Below are 24222 nucleotides of genomic sequence, written 5' to 3'. Positions count from 1 at the left end.
AGTCTAGGGTAGGGGATCCACTAGCTGGGTGAGAGGGTCTGAAGGTAACTCCCCTCTCTACTATGTACCTGATAAAAGGCCAGGAGCTTCACTCATCTCTCTTCACATCATCTTCTCACTGAATTCTCCAGGGACCATGCAGGGTAGTTATTGTCATTGCCATTTAGAGATGGTGACATGGCATTTGATGGAAGATAATTCTTGCTTGTTTATATTCATATGCCTGCAAAGTGGCAGGGGAACAATTTGAACCCATTCTGTCTGCCTGTCTGTCTGGCTCCAAGGTTGTTAATCCCCCTGGGGTGCTCAGGGAACAGTTCTTTCTGGGACAGACCAGAAACTTGATTCTTTACTTCACTTCTGTGCTTTGTTGGATTTGGAGGTAGGAAGGATGTAACTGACTCAAGCAGGTGAAGAGGTGGGGAGTGCATTTGAGTGACTTGAACTGGAACCAATGAGAAGATGAGACAGATTTCTAGGCAGGATACTTGGCATGGCCAATTTTGTTCTCATTAAAGATCGTTCTGGATACCAGGTAAAAACTGGATTTGAGGGAGGATAGACTGGAATTAGGGACACCAATTGGGGGTTCTTGCAGTCATCCCAGGGAGCCGAGTCCCACAGTGGGGTGGGTAGAGGATGGAGAAATGACAATGGACATATGGGTCTGTAAGAAACTGAGAAGGCAGGGCTGGAGAGATAGTTAGCATGTAGGACACTTGGCTAGCACAGAGCCAACCCAGTTTGATTCCTGGTACCCCATATGGTCCCTCTGTGGAGCATGGTGACAGGCACTGGAGCAGATGAGACCCGACCTTGCAAAGCAGCTCAGAAGCGAAGGCTCACAAGAGGGAGTATCTGGGGAAAGTTGGCAAGAACAGGCTGTCAGCCAGCACCAGGTGTCCAGCCTTGAGCCTCACTCGACCTCCTAGTCACATAAGCCCTAGATACAGAAACTGTCATGTACGCTTAGCAACTCATCCTAACTATAACATCTAACCTTGATTGGGATTGGACTGGGGCAAAGCAGACCTGGAGAGGTGATAGGTCAACAATACTGAACTTCATGTGATTGGACTTTCTTGTAAGCTGAGACCCTCTATAAAAGATGTGTGTATTTGGCAATAAGGTGAACAGCCATCAGCTGCTCCCAGAGGGTGTTTCTCCATGTGCCCATCATCCTTCGCCCCATGTCTGCCTGGACCCGGTGCACAACGTGTCCAGGTACATTGGGGAAAACTGTTTCCCAACATCCCTCGAACCCTGCCAGGAGTGATCCCTGAGTGCACAGCCAGGAGTAGTTCCTGAGCACTACTGGGTGTGGGCCCCCAACTATAGCACTGTATAGCACTGTCCTCCCGTTGTTCATCGATTTGCTCGAGCGGGCCCAGTAACGTCTCCATTGTGAGACTTGCTGTTACTGTGTTTGGCATATTGAATATGTCACGGGTAGCTCTCGGAGAGCCGGGCAAGCTACCGAGAGTATCTTGCCCACACGGCAAAGCCTGGCAAGCTACCCGTGATGTATTCAATATGCCAAACACAGTAACAACAAGTCTCACAATGGAGACGCTACTGGGCCCGCTCAAGCAAATCGATAAACAACGGGAGAACAGTGCTATACAGTGCTAGTGGTCCCCAATGGAAAACAAACAAAATAAAACAGAAACTATTAGTACAGGGAGTAAGTGCAGGAGGGCAGGAAGTCTGGAGCAGAAAGCCAGTTCTTTTCTCAGCCTTGAACCTTACATCGTGAGCTCCTCCTGAAGGGTTGTTCAAACCGAGATTCCAAAGCCAAACTCCCAAGTTGCTGAGTCATGGGGCTTTGAGATGGCATGGACTGTCAACAGGTTCCCTGCCAGGGTAGTGCTTCCGTTTTGGGGACCATGCTCTGAAAACTGCCCCAGTAGGAAAGTCTTCCTGGATAACGAAGACCCTTTGATTGGGTCTCTCCATGTCTTTCTTTGGTGTGAAGGTTCTGAAGAGGGTTATCTGCTCAGGGTCTCAGAGTCTCAGAGGCCCCCTGTTTTCTGTGGGTGCAGGAGATGTGAGGTTGTACTGGGTCTCCACCAAGAGGCCCCTAATTACCAGCTTACTGTCTCGAGAGAGGCAACTTTCCAGGTCTTGTGTTAGAGAATAACTCTTCACATGGTATTGTCCATTTTTAGAAAAGCAAACAATGTGCAATGTGACAGACCTACTAACTTGAGGCACGTATTCCCCCCCCCCCCCCGGTAAAAAAACAGACATTGTGATTCCCGTGATAGTGTCAGGGGACAGTCAGCAATTTCCTTCTACCCGCATGTTGTTGGCTGTTGCATTTGGAAACCATTTCAAGGTGGGCAAAAAAACGAGGTCTATTCTTCAAACCAGAGCTGGGCTAGCTCTACCCACTTCCCTTGCTCTATGTGTCTTGATATGCACAGCTTTGTCCAAAAAGATAAAAGGGTCTGAGAGAAGGCAAACCCAAGTTCCCCAGGGTGGTTGTGCCTCTTCAGGTGCTCTCTCTCCAGCCTCTGTGAGTCTCTGTGAGGATGGGGTTGCAGTGGGGACTTGAATGGCCCCAAACTTCCACCTCCTGCCATCTTTTTTTTGGGGGGGGGTAATAGCCACACGCAGGGGTGCTCAAGACTTTCTCCTGGCTCTGAGTTCAGTGATTAAAGGCTTGGAGGACCATATGGGGTGCTGGGGATCAAATACGGGTTGGTCATATGCAAAGCGAATGCCCTCTCTACTGTCCTATTGCTCCTTCAGAGACTTTAGATGTCACTTATCTCTCAGAAGGATGGACTATTATCTTAACGGGATGCAGGGTACCAAGGATGGACTATTATCCCAGGATGTAGGGTACCAAGATTTCTGGAAAACCATGTTGGGTAGAAGTGGAGAAGAAAGAGGAGTTGCTTCCCAGGACAAGGGACAAGGGCCTTGAAGACACCAGGTTCCCGCTGCCACCTGAACTGATAGAACTCAATTCTGATGGGGGGGATCCCTAACTGCTACAGATGAAGTGGTAACAAACCTACAGGTTGGCTCCACTTTAGGGTCCCGTGTAGGGCGCCCCCTAGTGGTCATTGTTGTTGCTGCACTCCTGACCAGTTCCAAGATGGAAGCCAGTACCTTGTTATGTAATTCCCACATCAGAAGAAGTTCGATGTTGTTTGCCGGAGGAGGCAGGTGGAGGTGGTTTGTGTCACACTAAGGGATGCTCAGGGGGCCATTTCCGGCTCTGTGTTCAGAAGTGGCCCCTGGAAGTGCTCAGGGGATCAAACCTAGATCAGATTTGTGTGTGCCAGGCAAGTGCCTTGACCCCTGGATTGGCTCATTGACTCTTCAACTAAAGTTTAGGTCAACATTTTTTTCTAATGGATTATGGGTACTAAAGCCGGTGTCCCTGTGCTATTCTCCAAATGTGAGTGATTACTTTTGTTGCTTGCAGAAATCAGACTGTTTTCTAGGTTGGGACTACAGCTAGTGGTAGAATGCTCAGTGGGCCATTGTACGGGTCCGGTGTCCTGCTCTAACTGTGGTTTGGAGTAATGTGGTAGCCAAACTGAGAGAGTGATTCACATTTGTCATAAAAATGAAAATAAAAAGCATTACTTGTTTGTTCCCTTTCTTTGAGAGTGTTTAAGTGTACATGAAATGTCTGAGAAAGTGTCTAGTAAATAATAGATACTGAATAAATCCTTGTTACTTTCCCCCTAAGACAGTTGATATAGTTTGGGAATAAATGTCCATCTAAGAGTTGCCCATAAGGCACAAGATAAAAACAAATATGTGATGTGGGTGGGTGAGGGGTCTGTTGGACTAACTAAAAGCAGCTTTAAAATATGACTTTACAGGCTGGAGTGATAGTACAGCGGGGAGGGCGTTTACTTTGTATGGAAACAACCTGGACTGAATTCCCGGCATCCCATAGGGTTCTCCAAGCACAACCAGGAGTAATTTCTGAGTGCAAATCTAGGAGTACTGCCTGAGCCAGGAGCATCTCTGAGTACTACTGTGTGTGAACTGTCACAGTCACTGACACTGTCCTCCCGTTGTTCATCGATTTGCTCGAGCGGCCCAGTAACATCTCCACTGTGAGACTTTGTTGTTACTGTGTCTGGCATATCGAATACGTCACGGGTAGCTTGCCAGGCTTTGCCGTGCGGGCAAGATCCTCTCGGCAGCTTGCTGGGCTCTCCGAGAGAGGCGGAGGAATCGAACTCAGGTCGGCCATGTTGGCTGCGTGCAAGGCAAATGTGCAAGGCAAATGTGCAAGGCAAATAGCCCGCTGTGCTATTGCTCAACAACAACAAAAAAAGCAAAACATATGATTCTTAAGGGCTGAATCGATAGTATAGTAGGTAGGGTGTTTACCTTGCACGAGGCTGACTTGGGTTTGATCCCTGGCATCCCATATAGTCCCCCGAGCACTGCCAGGTGTTAATTCCTGAGTGAAGTGCCAGGAATAACCCCTGAGCATTGTTGGGTGTGACCCAAAAAAGCATATATGTATATATGCATATAGATATGTCTTTATGAAATTTAGGGTTTTGCAATTTTCTGATTTGGGTTATTGGTTTTCTGCTGCGTGGTAGGGTACAGAGCAGGTAAAGAATATGGAAGTGATGTATTTTTAATAAAGATCAAATCCCACCAGCTCCAGGGTTCAGCCTCTTTTGAAAAGCACACGGCAAGTACCGGCATTTGGATGAGCTTCCTTGGGCACCCAGAGGGCATGAAGAGGGTTGGTAGTGGGACTTTCTGCCATGGAGAGATTCATAGCAAGATTGCAATCAACATTTTTGCTAGCACAGCGGTAGGGCGTTCGCCTTACAAGCGGCCAACATGGCCGACCCGAGTTCGATTCCTCTGCCCCTCTCGGAGAGCCCGGCAAGCTACCGAGAGTATTCGATATGCCAGACACAGTAACAACAAAGTCTCCAATGGAGACGTTACTGGGCCCGCTCGAGCAAATCGACGATCAACGGGAGGGCCTTTACCTTTACCTTTACCTTTGCAAGTAGACCCTGCAGAGGCTGAGCCCATTAGATGCCATTCATTCCAAAGGTTTCTAGCACTTTGCAGGGTTTTCTTTTCCTTTTTTTCTTTATTGAATCACCGTGAGATAGTTACAAAACTTTCATGTTTGAGTTTCAGTCATACAATGATCGAACACCCATCCCTCCACCAGTGCGCATTCTCTACCATCAATGTCTTCAGGATTACCACCCCCCCCCCCATCCCACCCTTCCCCCTGCCTCCATGGCAGACAATTTTCCCCATACTCTCTCTCTACTTTTGGGTTTGCAATATAGATACTGAGAGGCTATCACGTTTGGTCCTTTATCTACTTTCAGCACACATCTCCCATCCCGAACGATCCCTCCAACCATCATTGACTTAGTGATCCTTTCGCTATCCCAGCTGCCTTCTCTCCCAGCTCATGAGGCAGGCTTCCAACTATGTAGCAATATTCCTGGCCCTTGTGTCTACTATCCTTGGATGTCAGTCTCATATTATGTTATTTTATATTCCACAAATGAGTTTGCAGGGTTTTCACCACAGCCCATGGTAGACACAAAACACACTTTCTCTTAACAAATGATTTGGTGGAACCGGTCACCGCATTTGGAGAGGATCCTCTTGCCTTTCCTGCCAAGTGGAGAAAAGTAGAAAAATCAAGCAGACAGAAATCAGGACAGCTGTACTCTATGCCCAGGGCTGTGTCAAGTGAGTTGGGAATTTTGAGTCCATCACTTCAACTGCCTCTCCTAGAAGATGGCATATTTGGAGTCATTGATCCCGTTGCCCCTCTGTCACCAAAACCCCCATCTTCATAGGCAGATACCTTAGACTTGCTTCTGATTCCTTACCTTGTATCCATCACCGCACAGGTCACCCAGGTGAGGGCAGTCAAATGTAGGGAGTGGACTGTCTGTTGCTGCTTGTTGGTGCCTGGGAGTTCAGAGCACTGAAGAATCCTTCAAACCATGTGGATGACGGCTGGGGAGGGAGGGGGGCACCTGAAAATGGGGGATCAAATGGTGTTTGTATCCATTATTTATCTCTCACCTCAATAATGCCATGGAACAAACAACCCTCAGATCTCCTGGCTGAAATGGATTTCGCTTGGGATGCACTAACACCAGGAATGTGAGTGATGGATGATGTGGGGGAAATGTCTCATCTCGGCTGAATCCACCCATAGAGCAGAGAGTTGGCTGGTCTAGACTGGGTTGGGTTGGAATGTCTGGGGGATGCAGCTCTGTTCCAGCAGTCTCTCATGACAGTCTCTATGATGACGGCAGAGGGACAAGCAGACACCCCCCAGAGTAGCCTGTTTGTCCTATCTCAGAATACTCCTATGTCAGTTCAAAGCTAACTCCCAACAGCCAGATGGATGAACCTGGAATCTCACAATGGGGAAGCAAGAATCTCCTTTTATTTTTTTATTGGGGGTGGTGGGGGATCGTAAATGTGCTCTAATGAAAATGTAAAAAAAAAGATGAGATCATTCATGCACTAATCTATCATGCAGTCCCCAATTTTGTGAGTATCTAGCAGGACTTTTGCTACAGCAAAGTGGAAGAAAGTGAACAGGACGCAGGCTCGTTAACCCCGCTCTGCGGCATGTGAAGAACCCCTCACCCTCGTACGCACAAAGTTGAGCCCAGGAGAAATGTCACAGTGCAGGCAAAGGCCAAGAGTCGTGCGCACTTCCATCGGGGCTCCTTCTGCAGCTGACTGCGCTGTCAGCCTTGGCCTGAGCAGGAGCCCATGCACCTTTGTTCCATTGCCTTTCAGAAAGTGGGAACTGTACAGCGGGGCTGCCTCGGGGAAGAGAAAAAGAGCCTGAGGTCTCAGAAGCCTGCTGGACACTCACAGAGCCTACAGCCACCACAAAAGGAGGCTCCTGGCACAGACAGGGCCACTGCCGTGCAGAGCTCAAGCCAGTCGTTGCTTCGTAACCCTTCCGAGCAAAGGCTGCCCAACTCCCTCCTGCCAGGAGCCCTCAGGCAGAAGGCACCGAAGGGCCAGGATTCTGCACTCACCTGCCCAATTTTCTGAGAGCTTTGACTCCAGCAAAGATAGGGGAGCCCTCGGGGAGAACTGAGGGCTTCATTAGGTCTTGGTTCGAATGGGATTTCTGCCCACTTGTTCTTCTGCAGCGAGGCCTGGAGCCAGGTGAAATGGGGCTCATTCACCAGAAAAGTCCACCTTGAGCTCTCTCTTCTCCTCTCTCCTATCTGGGAAAAATTTGCCCTTTATCCTTATTTCTGTCTCTGTCTCTGTCTCTCTCTGTCTCTCTTTTTGTCTTTTTGGGTCATACATGGCGATGCTCAGGGGTTACTCCTGGCTCTGCACCCAGAAATTACTTCTGCCGGTGCTCCAGGGACCATATGGGATGCCGGGGATTGAACCCAGATTGGCCATGTGTAAGGCAAATGCCTTCCCTTCTGGACTATTTCTCTACCCCTCCCTGCCTTTCTCATGTTTACCTGCTGAGATACCTCTATGAACGTACGTCATGGAATAGTATACTTCTCTCTCCCTCCCTCCTCTCTCCCTCTCTCCATCCTTCTCTCTCTCCCTCTCTCTCTCCATCCTTCTCTCTCTCTCACTCTCTCTCTTTCTCTCTCAACATGAACTGTCCCATACCTTCTACTCTTTGAAGCCAATCTTAAAGGGAGAGGGAGAAAGAGTAGAAACACAGAATGCTTCTATATCAGTAAGAAGTAAACCCCGAACAACTGAACTCAGAGACCTCAAGGATAATAAAGAGTGGCTGAAGGGGAGATAAGTTCTATTTCTCTCTGCTCTGACCTGCCACTCTGGGCCAGGTTCCTCCTTCTGGGCACCAACCTTCCGCCAGCTGCCCTTTCTGCTCTGTTAGAGTAACTGTCCAAATCAAGGCAAGTTCTTTATTTTCAGTAGAGGTGGGGGTGCGAGTCTACTTGTGAGCTGTGCTCTGGAGTCCCAGGGTTCCCACCTGGAGGTTCTCGGCCAATCGGGCTGACAGTTCAATACAAGGAGCTGAGGATGTTATGGTGCTTAGTCCTGTGGTGCCAGGGATAGTCTGGACCGACCCCATCCGCCCCCCCCCCCCCCCGTTCAAGCAGTTCTCAGGTGTTTCCAGGCCTTCATCGTCCAGTGTGATGCTCAGTGGACCCGTGGTGCTGAGGATAGGCTCAGGCCTTAAGCCCTGTCCTACCTCTGTGGCTCCGGCATTTTCTTTGGAGTCAGAAAGGTGAAATGAAAATGGGAGGCACTGCTTCCACTAACCCACAGAGGGCTGGAAGACGAGCCTGTGGTCAAGCTGCGCTTCTGAGGGGGCTGGGGAAATGGAGGTTGGGAGCCACATACCCTGGGAAGTGATGGAAGAAGAGAAGAGATTAGAGATGCAGGGAAAGAGCTGGAGTGATAGCACAGTGGGAAGGGCATTTGCCTTGCACGCGGCTGACCTGGGTTCAATTCCCAGCATCCCATATGGTCCCCCGAGCACTGTGAGGAGTAATTCCTGAGTGCATGAGCCAGGAGTAACCCTTGTGCATCTCTGGGTGTGACCCAAAAATTTAAAAAAAATAGAGACGCAGGGAAGGCTTCCTTCCCACATCTGCTCCAATGTGGGTTCACATTCAAGGATCCCCAGCACGTGTCCTGAAGACTGGACGGTGCTTTCAGGTGCCCTGTGTCTTTGACTTCCCCACTCTACTCTGCAAAGGGGATTTTTGCTCCAATATTTTGGGGTCCACACCTTGTGGTGCTCACTCAGGGCTGAGTCCTGTTGCGCTCGGGGAACCAGATGCAGTGCGGTGCCAGGAGATCCAACTGGGCTGGGGGGTGTGAAGGGCCTTAACCCTTAGACTATTTCACCAGCCCCTGCCAAGGGGTTCTTATTACTCTAATTTACCTCATTATAAATGTATGTGCATAACATGCATCTATTTATTTACTTTCGGACAAGGCTAGAAATAGCAGCTAGCATGTCCTCAATATCTAGGAGTAGGCAAGGCCATTGGTACTTTCCCTTATTCGAGGAACTTTATGGGATTCTCCTCCCCTCTCCAATCTCCAGCCCCCCTCAGTCATGCTGCTTTCAGCTTTTCCGAGAGGCTTCATGAGTCTGGGTGGCCTGCCCAGACTCATGCTTCTACAGAAATGGGCTGGGGTGCTAGGTTCTCACCCGGTCGGGCTGGCCGGGACCTGAGGATGTTATGGTTCTCTCATAGCATGCTCTCTAAGGCAGATTGTAAGGAAGATGTTACCATCACACACACACACACACACACACACACACACACACACACACACACACACCCCAGGTGTCCATCTTTCAAACTTCGTGGCATATTATCTGAGCCTGGTGCTTGGAAGCCTTCGAGTTCTCATCCTTGAGCTAATGTGGGTTAAAGACCTCCGAGAGGGCCTGAGTGAGCGAGAGCCATGCTGGCGGACCCTCAGCCTCAGGTGGCTTTTAATCCACACAGCTCTGAAGGGGAGCCAAACACTCACCTCACCCCCGTTGTCATACTTCCAGTTAGGACATTTTCTTATTTTCTCTGGAAAAGTGGATATTACATGTGTATGCCCGGATTCCTGACTTTGAAAGGAGGAATCCAGAAAGGTGTTTTTCCTGCATGATAGCCACTCCATTGACTTTAATTTGGGGAGACTATGTTCCTGTCAGTAGACCCCCCACACACACACCCACACAATCTTTTTTTTTTCTATCTTTCTTTTTGGGCTGGAGCTATAGTACAGTGGTAGGGCATTTGCCTTGCACACATCCAGCCCGGCCCAGTTGGGTTCGATTCCTCCGCCCCTCTTGGAGAGCCCAGCAAGCTACCGAGAGTATCTCGCCTGCACGGCAAAGCCTGGCAAGCTACCTGTGGTGTATTCAATATGCCAAACACAGTAACAACAAGTCTCAAAATGGAGACATTACTGGGCCTGCTCGAGCAAATCAATGAACAATGGGAGGACAGTGCTACAGTGCGACAATGCTTTTTTGGGTCACACCCAACGACACACAGGGGTTACTCCTGGCTTTGCACTCAGTAATCACTCTTGGTGGTGCTCGGGGGGCCATATGGGATGCTGGGAATCAAACCTGGATCGGCTGCGTGCAAGGCCAACGGCCTACCTGCTGTGCTATCACTCCAGCCCATCCCTCTTAAGGAAATGAGGCTGTCTGCAATCAAGCAAGTTCTTCCTGAAGTGGGGAACGTCAGAACTACAGATATGGCCCTGGACTTGGACTGAATGTCCTGGTTCAGATCCCATCATTGGAACAAGTTGCCAACACTCCCTACTCTCAGCTACCCGGTTTCTTTCTTTCTTTGGTTTTAGTTTTATTTATTTATTTAGTTAGTTATTTTATTGAATCACTGTGAGATAGTTACAAGCTTTCATGTTTGGGTTACAATCACACAATGATCAGACACCCATCCCTCTACCAGTGCACATTCCCCACCACCAATATCCCCGGTATACCCCTCCTTTCTCACCCTCCCCGTGCCTCCATGGCAGACAGTATTCCCCATACTCTCTCTACTTCTTCTGGGCATTAATGTTTGCAGTGGGAAGTAAATAATGGACCTGTTTCTAAAATGAGCTTGGTCAGAGTGTCCTCCTCATGTACAGAGAGAATATTTAAGAGTGAATTCTCTCGTCAAGGATTTATATCAGAGCAGTCAATAAGGGTGAGTTTTCACTCAGTTTTTAGCTCGAGGAATGCTGGGAGGGAGACGTTAACATGCCACCTCCTGATCCATCCAAGTCTTCTCTTGCTCTCGCTCCTCCTGGCCTGACTTTGTGCCAAGATGCTGAGCACTTCTTAGTCACACAGCATTCTTGTCTCTGCAGGGAGGTGGAACTGGATGGTAGCCTGGTGCTGCTGTCTCAGAAATACAGGAAATTAACTCGAACCTTATCCTTCTATCCCTATACAGGTTGCTTAATCTTCTGTGCTATGGACAATATGCATTAGTCGGGCTTTTCTAGATAAACAGAACCTACAGGACACATATAGAAATATCTCTTGTTATAGTTCCTACTAAAGAGCCTGAATCCAGGGAAGTCTAAATCTATTTCAAGTCGAAGGCCTGAGACCAAGGGAGTTGATTTTGTAAATCCACAGGCAGAAGAAAACTGTGGTTCCAGCTCAGGAAGGAACTGAATCTTTCGTCTGTTATTGTATTCAGGCCTTCCATGGGTTGGATTATGGCCCCCACATTGCGGAGGGCAGTCTACTCTGCTGATCCCACCAATTCAAATGCTAATCTTGGCTAGAAATATCTTCGTCTTGGGGGAGTTTCATCTGGATGCCTCATGGACCAGTGAACTACACACACAAAATTAACCATCCCAGAGGGCAGGAAGATAAGACATCCGTTTCCATTTCTAATCTTTCAGAGAATGTCATTGCAATTGAAATATCTCCAGAGCTTTCTTTGCTTCAGCAAAAACACATATTATTGTTTCTCTCCTGGGCGCCTGGCACTGGGTTAATTGTTTGGGACACGGTAGTCAGTGAAGCAGGTATAATTTCTCCCCTCGGTGGAGATGATCTCTAGTCAAAGGAGACAGGAAACACACAAATAACTGAGAATGGAATTTAAAAATAATGCCAGCTAAGATCACATCCAGATAGGGAGGTGATGAAAGAAAATAGGGGACTGGAGTAAGAGCATGGGGGTTAAGCATAACCCTTGCACTTGACCAATGCTAGTTTGGGGGCCTCACCTGGTGGTGTTCAGGGCTCACTCCTAACTCTGCTTAGGGACCACTCTTGGAAATTCTCAGGAGACCTTATGTGGTGTCTGTGATTGGACTAGGAGCAGCTCCATGCAAGGCCTCAGCCCCTCCACTATCTCTCCAGTGCACCCAACCTTGATCTGATCCCTGGATGCCACATGATTCACTGAGCATTTCTGGGTGTGATCCTGTTGGCCTCTGTAGCACCACTGGATGTCCTGGGTGATTCTCAGCACCACTGGGCCCAACGGCATCATGTCTTCATGCCCTAGCATTGAGCCATCAAACTGGACAGCCCAGAATCACCAGGAAGGATCCCCAGGTATGCTAAGTGGCACTTGGGAGCTCCTTCACCACCCAAAAAAAGCAGTTTATCCCATATCCTCATCCTTGTCCTTGGAAGAAGAGGGGAGGACTTGGGGAGAGCGGGGCTTGTGGGAGGGAGATCTCTGCGCCGAACTAATGTAGTTAAGCCAAGGCAAAGTGCATGCAGAATTGCTACAGCCAGCAGAAGTCAAGGGTCCTGGCAGGCTCCTCACAGAGTTGGGAAGGGAAGAAGCCTAACCCCATTAATTCCAGGCCCTGTGAATCCCATTGATTCCAAACTCTGGCTGCAAGAACTGTGAGAGAATTGGTTTCTATTGTTCTAAGCTACCCCATTTATGGCCGTTTGCTGTGGCAGCTTGAGGGAATGAATATCCTGGATGGGTATCTATTCATGGAGGAAACGTTGAAGGGGGGAAAAAATAACCCCAGGCCAGGTCATGTCATCCTTGGGGACTACCGCATGGCTTTTATCCCCATGTGCAATGAGGCGATACATCACTCCATGTTAAGTATGTCGTCATATTCTTGGACCAAAGACAGAGTTAAACGAGGCATCGTGGGCTTTAGCAGCTGGGCCATGGCTTTGCAGGTAAACACCACCTCCTGTATCCAACAAATATCACTGGGTGAGGGAAGAATGATTTGCAGGAAGTTCTCTTGAAGGTACCCTGGGTCCGAGGAAGGAAGGTCAGGGGTAGGCCACCTGCTGAATCCCTCCAATGTGCAGCTCGTTCTGAAAACTGGTTATTACCTTAACACATTCCATTTCCATGGAAGCCAAGCTCCATCCACCCCACACCTGTACAGCGTCTGCCACTAATTAAGAAGGAGACAGATGGAGGACGGCACAGTTTAATTTTACAGCCTTGGTTCCTTCAAGGCAATTAGGCTCATTGGAAAGAAGGCAACTTTTTTTTTTATTCTTTCTTCCTCTTTTTAAATGAAGAAAAATCAAACCAGGGAAGACCAATGCTGTTAAAAGGCTCACACATCTGTTTCCTGGTCGGCCTGTCAGCCATCTGCCCACTAGGTACCGGAGTTGATTAGGTTAATACATTTATTAATGGGCCTTACAAGGCTGCTCAATGGATCTGTTGTTTATTTCACGGGGAGCTGCTTAATATACTCAGACAGGAGAGACACTGCAGAAAGCTGGGAGCAGTTGGAAAGGCATTTCTTGCCCTTCCCCTGGATCTAAGGCAGAGGGGGCCCAGAATACAAGGGGGCTAGGAAAAATCGCATTTCTTTTTTCCAGGAACAGCTCATCATCTCCTAACCACCAGCCACCTCTTTGGACCTGAAATTATCTTGAAAATAACTCTGAGAGGGGTTGGAGTGATAGCACAGCAGGTAGGGTGTTTGCCTTGCACGCAGCCGACCCAGGTTCGATTCCCAGCATCCTGTATGGTTCCCTGAGCACGGCCAGGAGTCATTCCTGAGTGCATGATCCAGGAGTAACCCCACCCCTGTGCATCACCGGGTGTTACCCAAGAAAGCAAAAAAAAAAAAAAAAAAAAAAGGAGACTGAGGGCTGGAGAGATACCACTGCACTAAGGCACTTGCCGTGTGTGCAGTTAAACTGACTTTGATCCCCGGCACTGCGCATAGTCCCTGAGCATCACCAGGAGTGACCACTGAGTTCCAAGCCAGGAGTAAGCCCTGAGCACCACTGAGTGTGCTGCTCACCTCCCAATAGAAGACAATAACTCTATTTTTAAAAAACTTTAAAAAATGGAATCACAGTGAGATATAGTTACAAGGTTTTTCATGATTGGGTTTCAGTTATATAATGTTCGAACACGTGTTCCTTCACCAGTGTACATTTCCCACCACCAATGTCCCCAGTTTCCCTCCCCCCCCCCAACCTAAGGAAATAACTCATTAAGGACTGGAGAAATAATACAGGGGAAAGGGGGCTGGAGTGATAGCACAGCGGGTAGGGTGTTTGCCTTGCATGTGGCCTACCCAGGTTCAATTCCCAGCATCCCATAGGGTCCCCTGAGCACTGCCAAGAGTAATTCCTGAGTGCAAAGCCAGGAGTAACCCCTGAGCATCACCGGGTGTGACCCAAAAAGAAAATAATAATAATAATACAGGGGTAAAGTGCTTGCCACTCACCGTGACTCAGTCATTGGTTCTTCATATAGAAATTCCAGGAGTTATCCCTGAGCACAGAGCGGGAAAGCCCTTAGAATTGCCTGATAAGGCGAAACAAAGAAAGAAAGAAAGAAAGAAAGAAAGAAAGAAAGAAAGAAAGAAAGAACACTTTTACTTTATAGGCAGCAATGACAAACTCATGTTGGAGCAAAGTCTAGTGGATGGAAATGGGCTAGATAAATAAATAAATTTGAAGAACACAATCCTGCCTAGAGGACATTAGATCATCTGGCAACCAGAGACTGTCTTCACTCTACTTGATAGGCTGTCATTCACCTTCTGGAAGCTTCCATACCCACACACTCTAGAAGTTTCCACAGTCCCTCCTGGTAAATGCTGTTCAGTGTCTGTTTTCCACTGCTGTGTAACAAATTCCCCCACTGCCTCATGGCGTCACAGAACAGCTCCAGTGGACTCATGTTTCAGGGTCAGTTGAACATTCTGAGGGCGGGGATCAATGGGTTGCTGGATCAGTCTCCCTCAAAGCCGATGCCAGTGGGCACATGGGCTGTGTTGCATGGTGAGGTAGTTTCACCCGGTTCCTGGCAGTTAACAGGCTGTGGAGACCGTGAGCATCTGGGCAGTAGGACTCTGCCTACACAGGGCTGGTCAGTGCTTCCTTCTTCACATTCATCCAGTGGCAGAAACTGTCTCTGTGGTCAAAATCTCTGCTGCAGCTTGCAGTATCAGACCAGACTAAAGATTAGGGACACAGAATCTACCTCATGGGGGAACGAATTCCCCCAGAGTCCAGCTGGGTTCTTAACCTGTTCCCTCTTCTGGAATGCAGATCTTGTTCCTCTCCTCCGCTTTGAATTATCTTGAAAGAAAATCTTCCAGCTTCGAGGAAACCTTCCTTATCCATCTTCTCATCCCAAGCACATCCAGGCCCAGTGGAATGCTGTGTGATAGGGCAGACAAGGCCCCCAGCCTGCAGAACAGCTGGAGCAGAGGAGAGAAAGAAGAGCAAGGGCGGGTTAGTTTGGACACAGGCCTTCTTTGTGCCGAGCAGGCTCTCTGGCAGAGTGGCCTCCCAGTAAATGTTGGATTTTATCCTGTGCTTCTTTAGTCATCCCACTACTGTCCTCTTAATAGACCCCGTCCTGATCAGCCACACGGTTCTCTGAGCTGCCTCACAGTGCTCTTTGCTGCCATGTGGTGATTTGGGACCAAGTCGTAATAGCTGAGGAGTGCTGTAGAGGGGTATGAGCTAAATGCCATTCCTGAGATCTCCTAGACTCAGGTCTGTCTGATTCCAGAGCCCAGGCACCTTCCAGTCTGCTCCATTCATGGCCCCAAATCCGATGTGTTTCCTCTATTCAGAGCGCCCATGGCCACATTTCCCAAGTTACCTGCTATGGGTTGTTGCGTGGAGTAGATAATCGGGGGATACTCAATAATTCCTTCTAACAGGTGCCTCTTTCTGCATCTGCAATGACAGGACAAGAGTCGAATGACTCTGTGTCTGCTTTCCCTTAGAACCCTTTGAGAAGTCATCAGCTATCCCAGCTGTTGTGGCCCCTACTGCCTCAGCAGTATGTCAGGACCAGAAAGAAGAATCTTCTCATGCGCCCTTTGCTTTGAGTAGGCGTGAGACTAGTCTGTTGTCTGAAGAAAGGATCTTGGGGATGGAGGGTGCTAAGTCCTGGGGATGGGGGATGCTGAGTGATGGTGTTGGGGACACTGATCCATGGGGGTGAAGGATGCTGAATCATGGGGATGGGTAATGCTGAGTCATGGGGTAAAGGATGCTGAGTCATGAGTATGGAGGATGCTGAGTCATGACAATGGATAATTCTGAGTCATGATAATAAGAATGCTGAGTTATGGTAATGGAGAATGCTGAGTCATAGTAATGGAGGATGTTGAGTCATGGGGATGGAGAGTGCCAAGTCATGCTGGGGCAGAATGCAGTGTGACTCATAGTAAGAGACTCCTGACCCATGTTGTTTTACTCAGTCATCTGTTCACTGGATATTTACCGAGTATCTCATTGCTGCAAGGAACCAGAGTGCTCAATGCAACAGGGACAAAACAAATCTAACACATCTTGCCATTAGGAAACTTCACTGGGAGCGACAGACCATGTAGAAACAACCGCATCAATAGATGGGACGTGGCAGCTGGCAGGTGAGCTATGGAAAGGCATTAGGCTCGCTGTGAGGGGTCCTGGTCACAAGGTCAGGGTTAGAGGGGAAAGGCAGGGGGTCACTTCCCTTCGGTTCTCTGACAAGGCGTTTGCTCCAGCACCTCCTGTGACTCACTCCAGTTGTGTGTTGCAGTCATCAGCTCAGGGTCTGGCTTGGAAATTTTGGATGTGGGTCCTACTCGCTGAGATTCAGACTAAATTCCTTTGGGGGAAAGATGTAGGGATCTTTAAAAGCTTCCCCTGTGTCATATTATCACCCAGATTGATAAGTACAAGGAGGGAGAAGCAAGAGACCGACTCAAAAAGCACTCAAAATCTAGTAGGAAGATGTCAAAGTGGAAATGGAAAATTCTAAAACCGCATCACCAGGGTACATGAGAAATAGGGTGCAGAGGGAAGCCCTGGGAGGTTGGACTGTGGGATGAAGTCAGGTGAGACATCTCAGCTCCAACCTCTGCTTCTCACACCAGCCAGAGACCTGCTCCTGTGTTTTTTCACACCAGACAGAGTTTTGTTTATCCTTCAATTTAATATGTGGGATTGTGTAGCCATTCTTTGTGCCTCCCTTAAAGAGTGTCCAGCCTGGAGCAGGGTGAGTGGGGGCTGTCCGGGTAGCTCCGTACATTTCTGGTATGTAACCCCTGGCCTGTGCCTGTTTGATGGACAATGAAATGGCTGAACCTATTGTTTGGAGGGGGTTGGTCAATGAAAGATGCAATTAATGTCACGTTTCAGAAACTTCCCTTCAAGTGCCGTGGACAGAGTAGAGCACAGGAGGTGGAGCTCAGGGCCAGGAGGCCAGTTTGGTGGCTGGAGCAGAGAAAGACTCGAAACGGGGTGGGGGTTGGGGAGCAGTGAATTAGGCTCGAGAAGATTTGTCAGATGGAGCTGGAAGGGCATGGTGACTGAGTGTTGTGCTGGATGACTGGGGAGGGTGGGGGGAAGGGGCATGAAATCAACAACGGTCACCGTGTGTCTGGCTTGAGTGACTCAATTGTGGTCCCATGTTGCGGGGAAGAAAGAGCCTGACGGGGAGCAGATCTGAGTATGTTCAGGGGTACAGATATGGCTACTTGGACTCTGTCCTGGGTTAAGCATACTTAGCTTGAAGTTCAAGGAGGAAGACCAATTCACCCTTCCAGAACACTAGGGCACCAGCGACCCAAAACACCACCTCCAGAAAGAAAGAGGTGCTAAATTTGATGCTAAGCCCGACCATCTCGAGGGATGCATGATATTCCAGGCAGGTGTGTATCCTTTGCAACCTCCCTCACAGGTTCCCAGGATCCTTTGGACTTCAACATGCCGTGTTTCCAGGCAGGTCTAGAATACAGATAAAGACAAACTTTCACCTGAAAGACAGAATCATCACGGTGATTCAATAAAATTCAAAAAAAAAGAAAGAAAGAAAGATGGAATCAGTTCACATAAGGCACATAAGGCACATCCACAGGGGTAGACACTCGATGGTGTGCAGCTTGACAAATAAACACGTGGCTTCGTGGGGGGCTGGGCGGTAGAGTCTGGACAGAGTCGGATCAGTGAACTTCTGCTCTGACCCAGCACAGCCAGGCAGGGAATGTTGACCCATTTAGTTTCAGAGTTTAAAGCTGTCCCTCGATGGCCTTTCAAAAGTACCCAGTCTTATACCCTGGAGGGAGGGTCTAGTTGTGGATCACCTTAGTGAAATCATGGCATGGGTCTGAGCTTTAGCCTCCTCTAATCTGTCAGGCTGATGTTCTAATTCTCACCTGCCCTGCCTCTTTCCTGAGGGTGTTGTAAAGATCTATTGAGAGAGGAAAAGTGGACTTTTGTGGTCTCCCTGGACGTCTCACCCCTCTGACGGTATGGGGCATTGCACTAGTGTGTGAAAGAGCAGCAAAGTTTCTGGTCTCCCAGGAGATGTGTGTTTAAGGAAGTGTCCCCAAAAAATAAATTTCACAACTGCAAAGGAGCTTATCATAAAAGCGCTATGGAATAAAATAAAGTTCTTATCAGATGATCAGAAAAATACAGAAGGAAGGAAAAAAAGAAAATGAGGAAGAAAGAAACGACGAAGAAAAGGAAGGTCCAGGAAGATAGTTCAAAGGCTCAGAGCACATGTTTCGCATGTAGCAAACCCTGGTTTCAAACCCCAGCATCTCAAGTTCCCTGGCACCTCACCAGGTCATCACTGGCCTGAGGATGAAGCTTTCCTGCCCACCCAGCCGGACTGAGTATTTTTCAGGGAACTTGGGAGCTCAACTGCCCCTGGAAAGAGGAAGGAAGGGAGGGAAACTAGATGGGGGAAGGGATAAAAGGAAGAAAAGTAAATCATTCTAATTTGCAGTGTGAAATGGAATGGAAATAGATACAGACTTAGCATCGTTGGTCACATGCATTACTGTCTTATTAATGTTTACATCCTTAAGCAAAGTAATTCCACACCAGGTAATTCATTTCAGCGCTGGATGGTAAATATTTCAGGCTCTGTGGACCATGCAGTTTCCTTCCAAAGTTCTCAAATTCCTCACACCAGAACAGAGAGCAGCCATGACCCCAGACACCTAAGAGTGGGAGATGCCAGTCAAATATGGTTTACAAAACCAACAGATGTCTGATGTGGTCTCTGGACCATAGTTTGTCACCCCTAGTGCAGATGAAGGAAATCTTATTAGTGTTCTTCCAAATCCTAAAATGTACAAAGAAAGTTTTAACCTAGAAGATGCCCATCCTAGCTTTATTTATATTGGCACATAGGAGCACAATCAGACCTTTCAACAGGAAGACTGATTTTTACATTTCCATTCAATGAAATATTATAGAGGCATTCAAATGCTGTCTGTGAGTCCTGTATAACATCATGGAAACATATTTGATAACATGTCTCATGAGAAATTAAGCCATTATTATCATGACAATGAGGCTAATGATGGCCAGGAAGGGCTAAGCACTTTTTCCTTGTCATCTCACCTAATCTTCCAACCCACCCATTGGAACATTCCTTTTCATTGTGAGGATTTGCCTCCTGCAAAAGCCAAGGAAACCAAGTTGTTTAGCCAGAGGGATATTACCACTCGGGTGACAGAGCTTGGGGGTTGAACACAGGTCTGCTCAACCGCCAAAACCAAAGACAAAAGCAGACACTAGAGCTGATAGCCGTCTGTGTTCGCTTCTCTTCCAGGGGAGGAGCAAAAGAAAATTTATGCAAGTGTTGGACAGAGAGGTGATGAGTAGGAATTTCCCAGCATCGTGGGGAAGGAATCTTCCAATATGGTTCTCTCCAAGGAGAACCCACTCTTTCAATCATGGAGACACGGGCCTTGGGTCTTCTAAGGAAGCTGTGTAGAGCAGAGCCCCTGTGTAGTTGGGGTAGGGACATGTTTTTCTCAGTGGTAGGGGGCTCGAGATTCTGTTAGGGAGCACTCCCCCTCTGGTTCCGGCTTTTGTCTGTGGGAAGCACATGCCTGCCTTTATCTGTCTGGTCCAGCGGGAATTTGTAGTGTGCATATGTGTATGCTGTGTACCTGTCGGGAGGCTGTTCTTGGCTTGAGGACCTCTTTCTAACTCTCTCTCTCTTTCTTTCTCTCTCCTTTCTCTCCCTGTCTTGGCTTCCCTCCTTTACCCTCCGCTGTCTGCCGGCCTACACAGCTGACAAGGTGAACGATGACTTCTACACTAAGCGCCGGCATCTGACAGAGCTGGCGGCCAAGGGCAACCTCCCCCTGCAGCCCGTGCACCTGGAGAATGAGCCACGGGCCTTCAGCCCAGAGCACGGCCCTGCCAAGCAGAATGGACAGAAGTCCCGTGCCAACAAGATGCCTCCCCATCCCCTGGCCTACAACTCCTCCACCGCCAATTTCAAGGGCTGGGACCCCAACGAGCAGTCTCTCCGGCGTCAGGGCTATGGCAACAAGACCAAGCTGGGGACAGCCGAGTCAGGCTCCGGTGACCCCTTGGGACCTCGCCCCCAGCACTATCCACCCCCACAGCCATACTTCATCACCAACAGCAAAACAGAGGTGACTGTCTGAGCTCTCCTGCTGGAGAGCATCCTGGAGACCACACTCAACTGAGAGAGGCAAAAAATATTAAAGAATAACCCAGTCCACTCCATCCTCATCCCCCAGTCCCCAATGTCAACCTATACACTCACCCTCCACATGATACACCTACCAGTGACGTGAAATCGCGTCTTTCCTGGGTCCTGCCTAACCTGTGATGATGGGCAACCGAGCAAGACTGAAGCCTGAACGTTGAGCAAGACAGCCCAGGGGGAAACTGAGGCTTGCTTTTTCCACCGCAGCCCCCATCCCCATCCCAGGTGGCTTGAGTACCTGCCCACTCTGTGGGGCTCATTACTCTTTTTCTTCTGCGTGAGGGGCATATGGCAAGGGGCACAATTGAGAGAAATTGCCCTCTGGCATGTCCCAGCATTGGACACACATCAGGCTGAGAGAGATGGAGAGTGAGAGAGGACCCGCAGAATATTCTGGAAAAGAGCAGTCGTCGGGGGAGGCATAAGTGTATCGTCAGCCTCATTCCAAGAAGAGATGCAGACCCCAGATTTCCACGAGCTCATGAGACTCTCCTTGGACTCTGAGCATTCTACTGACAGTGATATTCACATCGCCAGTGTTGGAAGCAAAAAACAAAACCACACACACACATACACACACACACACACACACACTTCAGCTCACAAAAGCATTCATAGACCCTGAACTCTCCGAATGGAGTTGGAAAGGAAGCATGTGCTAGAGAACATCTACAAAGAGATTGGCCAGGGACAGGGGAGGAGGAGCAGGTGCTGGTGTTGGAAGGAGGGGCCAGGGTCCAGAGACTTTCACATGACACTTTTTTTTTGCAAAGAAAAAAAAAAGAAGCCCACTACAAAGCAGACAAAAAAGAGCAAATTAATCTCTGACCCCGCCACCCCTCCATCTTCAAGGCAGGAAATCAACCACGATATTGACTGCCACTTTTTTAAAATCACCTTTGAAAAGTTAACTAGAGGCAAGATGAGGCCCAGAGCTTTCGTGGTTTGGAGATTCCTTCAGTGTTCTGGAGATTTCTTCGCTGTTCTGGAGATTCCTTCTTGCCTCCCAGACAAGTCAGGACGCAGAACCAAATCCTCTAGGAACTGGTGATCCCCGACCCTCTGCCCCCTTTCAGCTGCCGCCGCCGCTGCCAATCTTCAACTGCTTTGGACTGAAAATGTCATAAGCGTGGGTGGTGCCTTCAATGTGTTTCTGTTCAATGACTGTCCCGTGCCCGTGTGCAGCCTCCGTCCTTTCAGCCTTTCCTCCCTCCTGTGTTTCTGCAGTATTGTTGGTGATCCCAAGTCTCCCCCACACTCCAAGGGGTTTGCTGTAATGTCAGGGGGGCCCCAATGTCAGAGATTCCCCCCTGCTGCCCACAGGGTCCAAAGGCCTCCCATACTTTCCTTCTTATTGAAAAAGACCTTGTCTTATTGATAAAGACCAATCGAACATGTCTGGGTCCCATACTTCGCTCTGTCCCTCAAATCATCTCCCTGGATACATCAGTGCATTCACACACATCCCTTCCGAAACTCCCCAGATTGTTGTCATAGCAAGTAAGTAGGTCTCAGGGGTTCCAACAAAGACCGTTTCCTGCCAGTTCTATGATTAGTGGAAACCCAAAGTCGGGGGCTTGAGAACAACGAGATGACATTGAAGGGGAGAGATTTTCCTCCATTCTTTGCTGATGATGGGGTACTTCCTGGAGACCTCGGCTTCCAGGATTGGAAACTGCACACCCTCTGGTCCAATGGTACTCAGAGCACAGAGCTTGTGACTAAGATTTCACATTTTTATCAAGGCTGTCTCTGCTTGGTTGAGCAGTGCAAGGGTCAGTACCCACTGTCTCAGCTGCTTAGCTAGGACCCCTCCGACTCCCCAGAGTGGAGCGAATGCCAATGACCACTGTCTCTTGACCTGAGTGACCTAACTACTCACACACTCTATGAGTCCAGGTTGCAGTGTTGGTGTCTAAATGGCTTCATTTGAAATACTTTTAACTTGTGAAAGAAAACCTCCCAGCATTGCACAAACAGAAAACCAGTGTCAATCCCCCTGACCAAAAAAAGTAAGGATGAAATTAAGTCCAGAAGCAACAAGGCAGCAACAAAGTCCTAGTTAAATGGGTATAGAAGGATCTGAACCTACAGCCTGGTTTTCTCTTCTCTTTTGCTCCTCCTCCTCCTCTTCCCTTTCTCCTCTTTCTGTATTTCCTCCTGAAATTATAGCTCAACCCTCTCTTCCTCCTCCCCCTCCTCCTCCTCCTCCTCCTCCTCCTCCTCCTCCTCCTCCTCCTCTTTCATTCCCTCTCTCTATGAAAGAATTTGACTGGATATAAAGAGGTGTTAAAGATAAAACAACACCCAGTGGAGACTTTCCCTGCCATTGTTGCTGATGGGCTGACAAAACGGAAGGGGAAATCCTTGAGGAAAGAGGTTGAATTGAATTAGCACTAGATGACTTATCCCTAGATCCACCCCCCCCCCCCCCCCCCCGTTCAGTGCACTGTGCACACACTTGTGGTACACAGCTCCTACCCCAGGAGAGTCTGCATTGACTTCTCCAGTCTCCATCACTCACAAGCTCTGATCTGGGCTCCCCTGTAGCTCACCATTAAACTGGGCCCCCACTTCTGCTCTCCCAGCCCTGATGCAGGAACTTCTTCCGCCTCTGAGTTGACAGGGTCCCACCACCTCCTGACTCCCTCCCCCTCGGAGCTTGCTGCTTCCTGTGAGTTTCCTTGGTTAGAGTCTGCAGCGGGGGCGTTGGCAGAAGAGCTGCTGTGTGGTCAAGATGATGAAGAAGGAAGACACCCCGGTGGGGGTGGCCCCTCCCAACTCCTTACCCCTCACCCTGGGCTTTAGGAGCTGAATGGAGGGTGGGAGGGGACAGCGGGAACAAGAAAGTTACTTCCTGATCCTCCTCTGGGAGGATAAAAAGGCATATCATGGCATGTGATTTATGGAACTGTCTGGAACGGTCATGGCTCCATGGAGATCCTGTAGCTAGAGTGGAAGGATGGAGAAGAGGCAGGCCGTAATAAAGCAGAGACACTCTCTCGTGCCTCCAGTGGGCTTCTTCTTGCCTTTAGCTTCTTGCCCCAACCTCCAACCCCCACGGGACCCGAGTCTGCCAACCCCTTCTTCCCCTCCCAGAGTGACTCAGCCTCCATCTGCCTTGGGCACTGCCTGGCATCCTCCTTCCAGCTCCACCCCCCCCCCCCCCAGTTTTTTTTGTGTGTAAATGGAGCATATTTTACGTGCGAATATTTTAGTAACCGTATGTTCTGCAAGTAAACCTGTGTTCATACTTGTCGACAACTACAGAGTTTATGATACCAATAACTACTTCCTACAAAGAAGAAAAAAAAACATTTGTTTGTTTTCTAAGAATGTTTATTTGTAAACATATGTATTCACTATATTAATATGAATTTCTTACCTGGCAATAAAACGAATTCTATGTGATGTGGTTGGGGGTTGCCGAGTCTCTTTCTAGGGCCCTGTATCCTCTTTTGTGCCTTCACCAGGGTGCAGCCCGATGAGCATGGGATCACTCTTTGTCCCCAGAGGGATGAGGAGATGTTTGCAGGGAGAGAATGTTCCATGGAGATTGTAATTCATACACATCTGCCAAAGGACTTTTTTTTAATGGGAAGCTGGGCTGGAGCAATAGCACAGTGGGTAGGGCGTTTGCCTTGCACACGGCTGACCCGGGTTCGATTCCCAGCCTCCCATATGGTCCCCCGAACACCACCAGGAGTAATTCCTGAGTACATAAGCCAGGAGTAACACCTGAGCATCACCAGGTGTGACCCCC

General features: G+C 48.8%; 1 protein-coding gene across 2 annotated transcripts in view; it reads left to right on the top strand.

Annotated features, from left to right (window-relative positions):
- SHISA9 (shisa family member 9) overlaps positions 1 to 20469 on the top strand; it is a 261789-nt gene extending 241320 nt beyond the window's left edge. For both annotated transcript variants that reach the window (XM_056107413.1, XM_056107412.1), the window contains one exon: positions 20012 to 20469. In XM_056107413.1, coding sequence (XP_055963388.1) covers positions 20012 to 20394 — 383 coding nt within the window. In that variant the 3' untranslated portion in view covers positions 20395 to 20469. The remainder of the gene's footprint in view (positions 1 to 20011) is intronic.
- The last annotated feature ends 3753 nt before the right edge of the window (positions 20470 to 24222 follow it).

The sequence above is a fragment of the Sorex fumeus genome, unplaced genomic scaffold (genome assembly GCF_029834395.1).
Source record: "Sorex fumeus unplaced genomic scaffold, SorFum_2.1 ptg000165l, whole genome shotgun sequence".
In the NCBI taxonomy this organism is placed as follows: domain Eukaryota; kingdom Metazoa; phylum Chordata; class Mammalia; order Eulipotyphla; family Soricidae; genus Sorex; species Sorex fumeus.
Note: the sequence above shows the minus strand (reverse complement) of the source record. Positions and strands in the feature narration are given on the sequence as shown.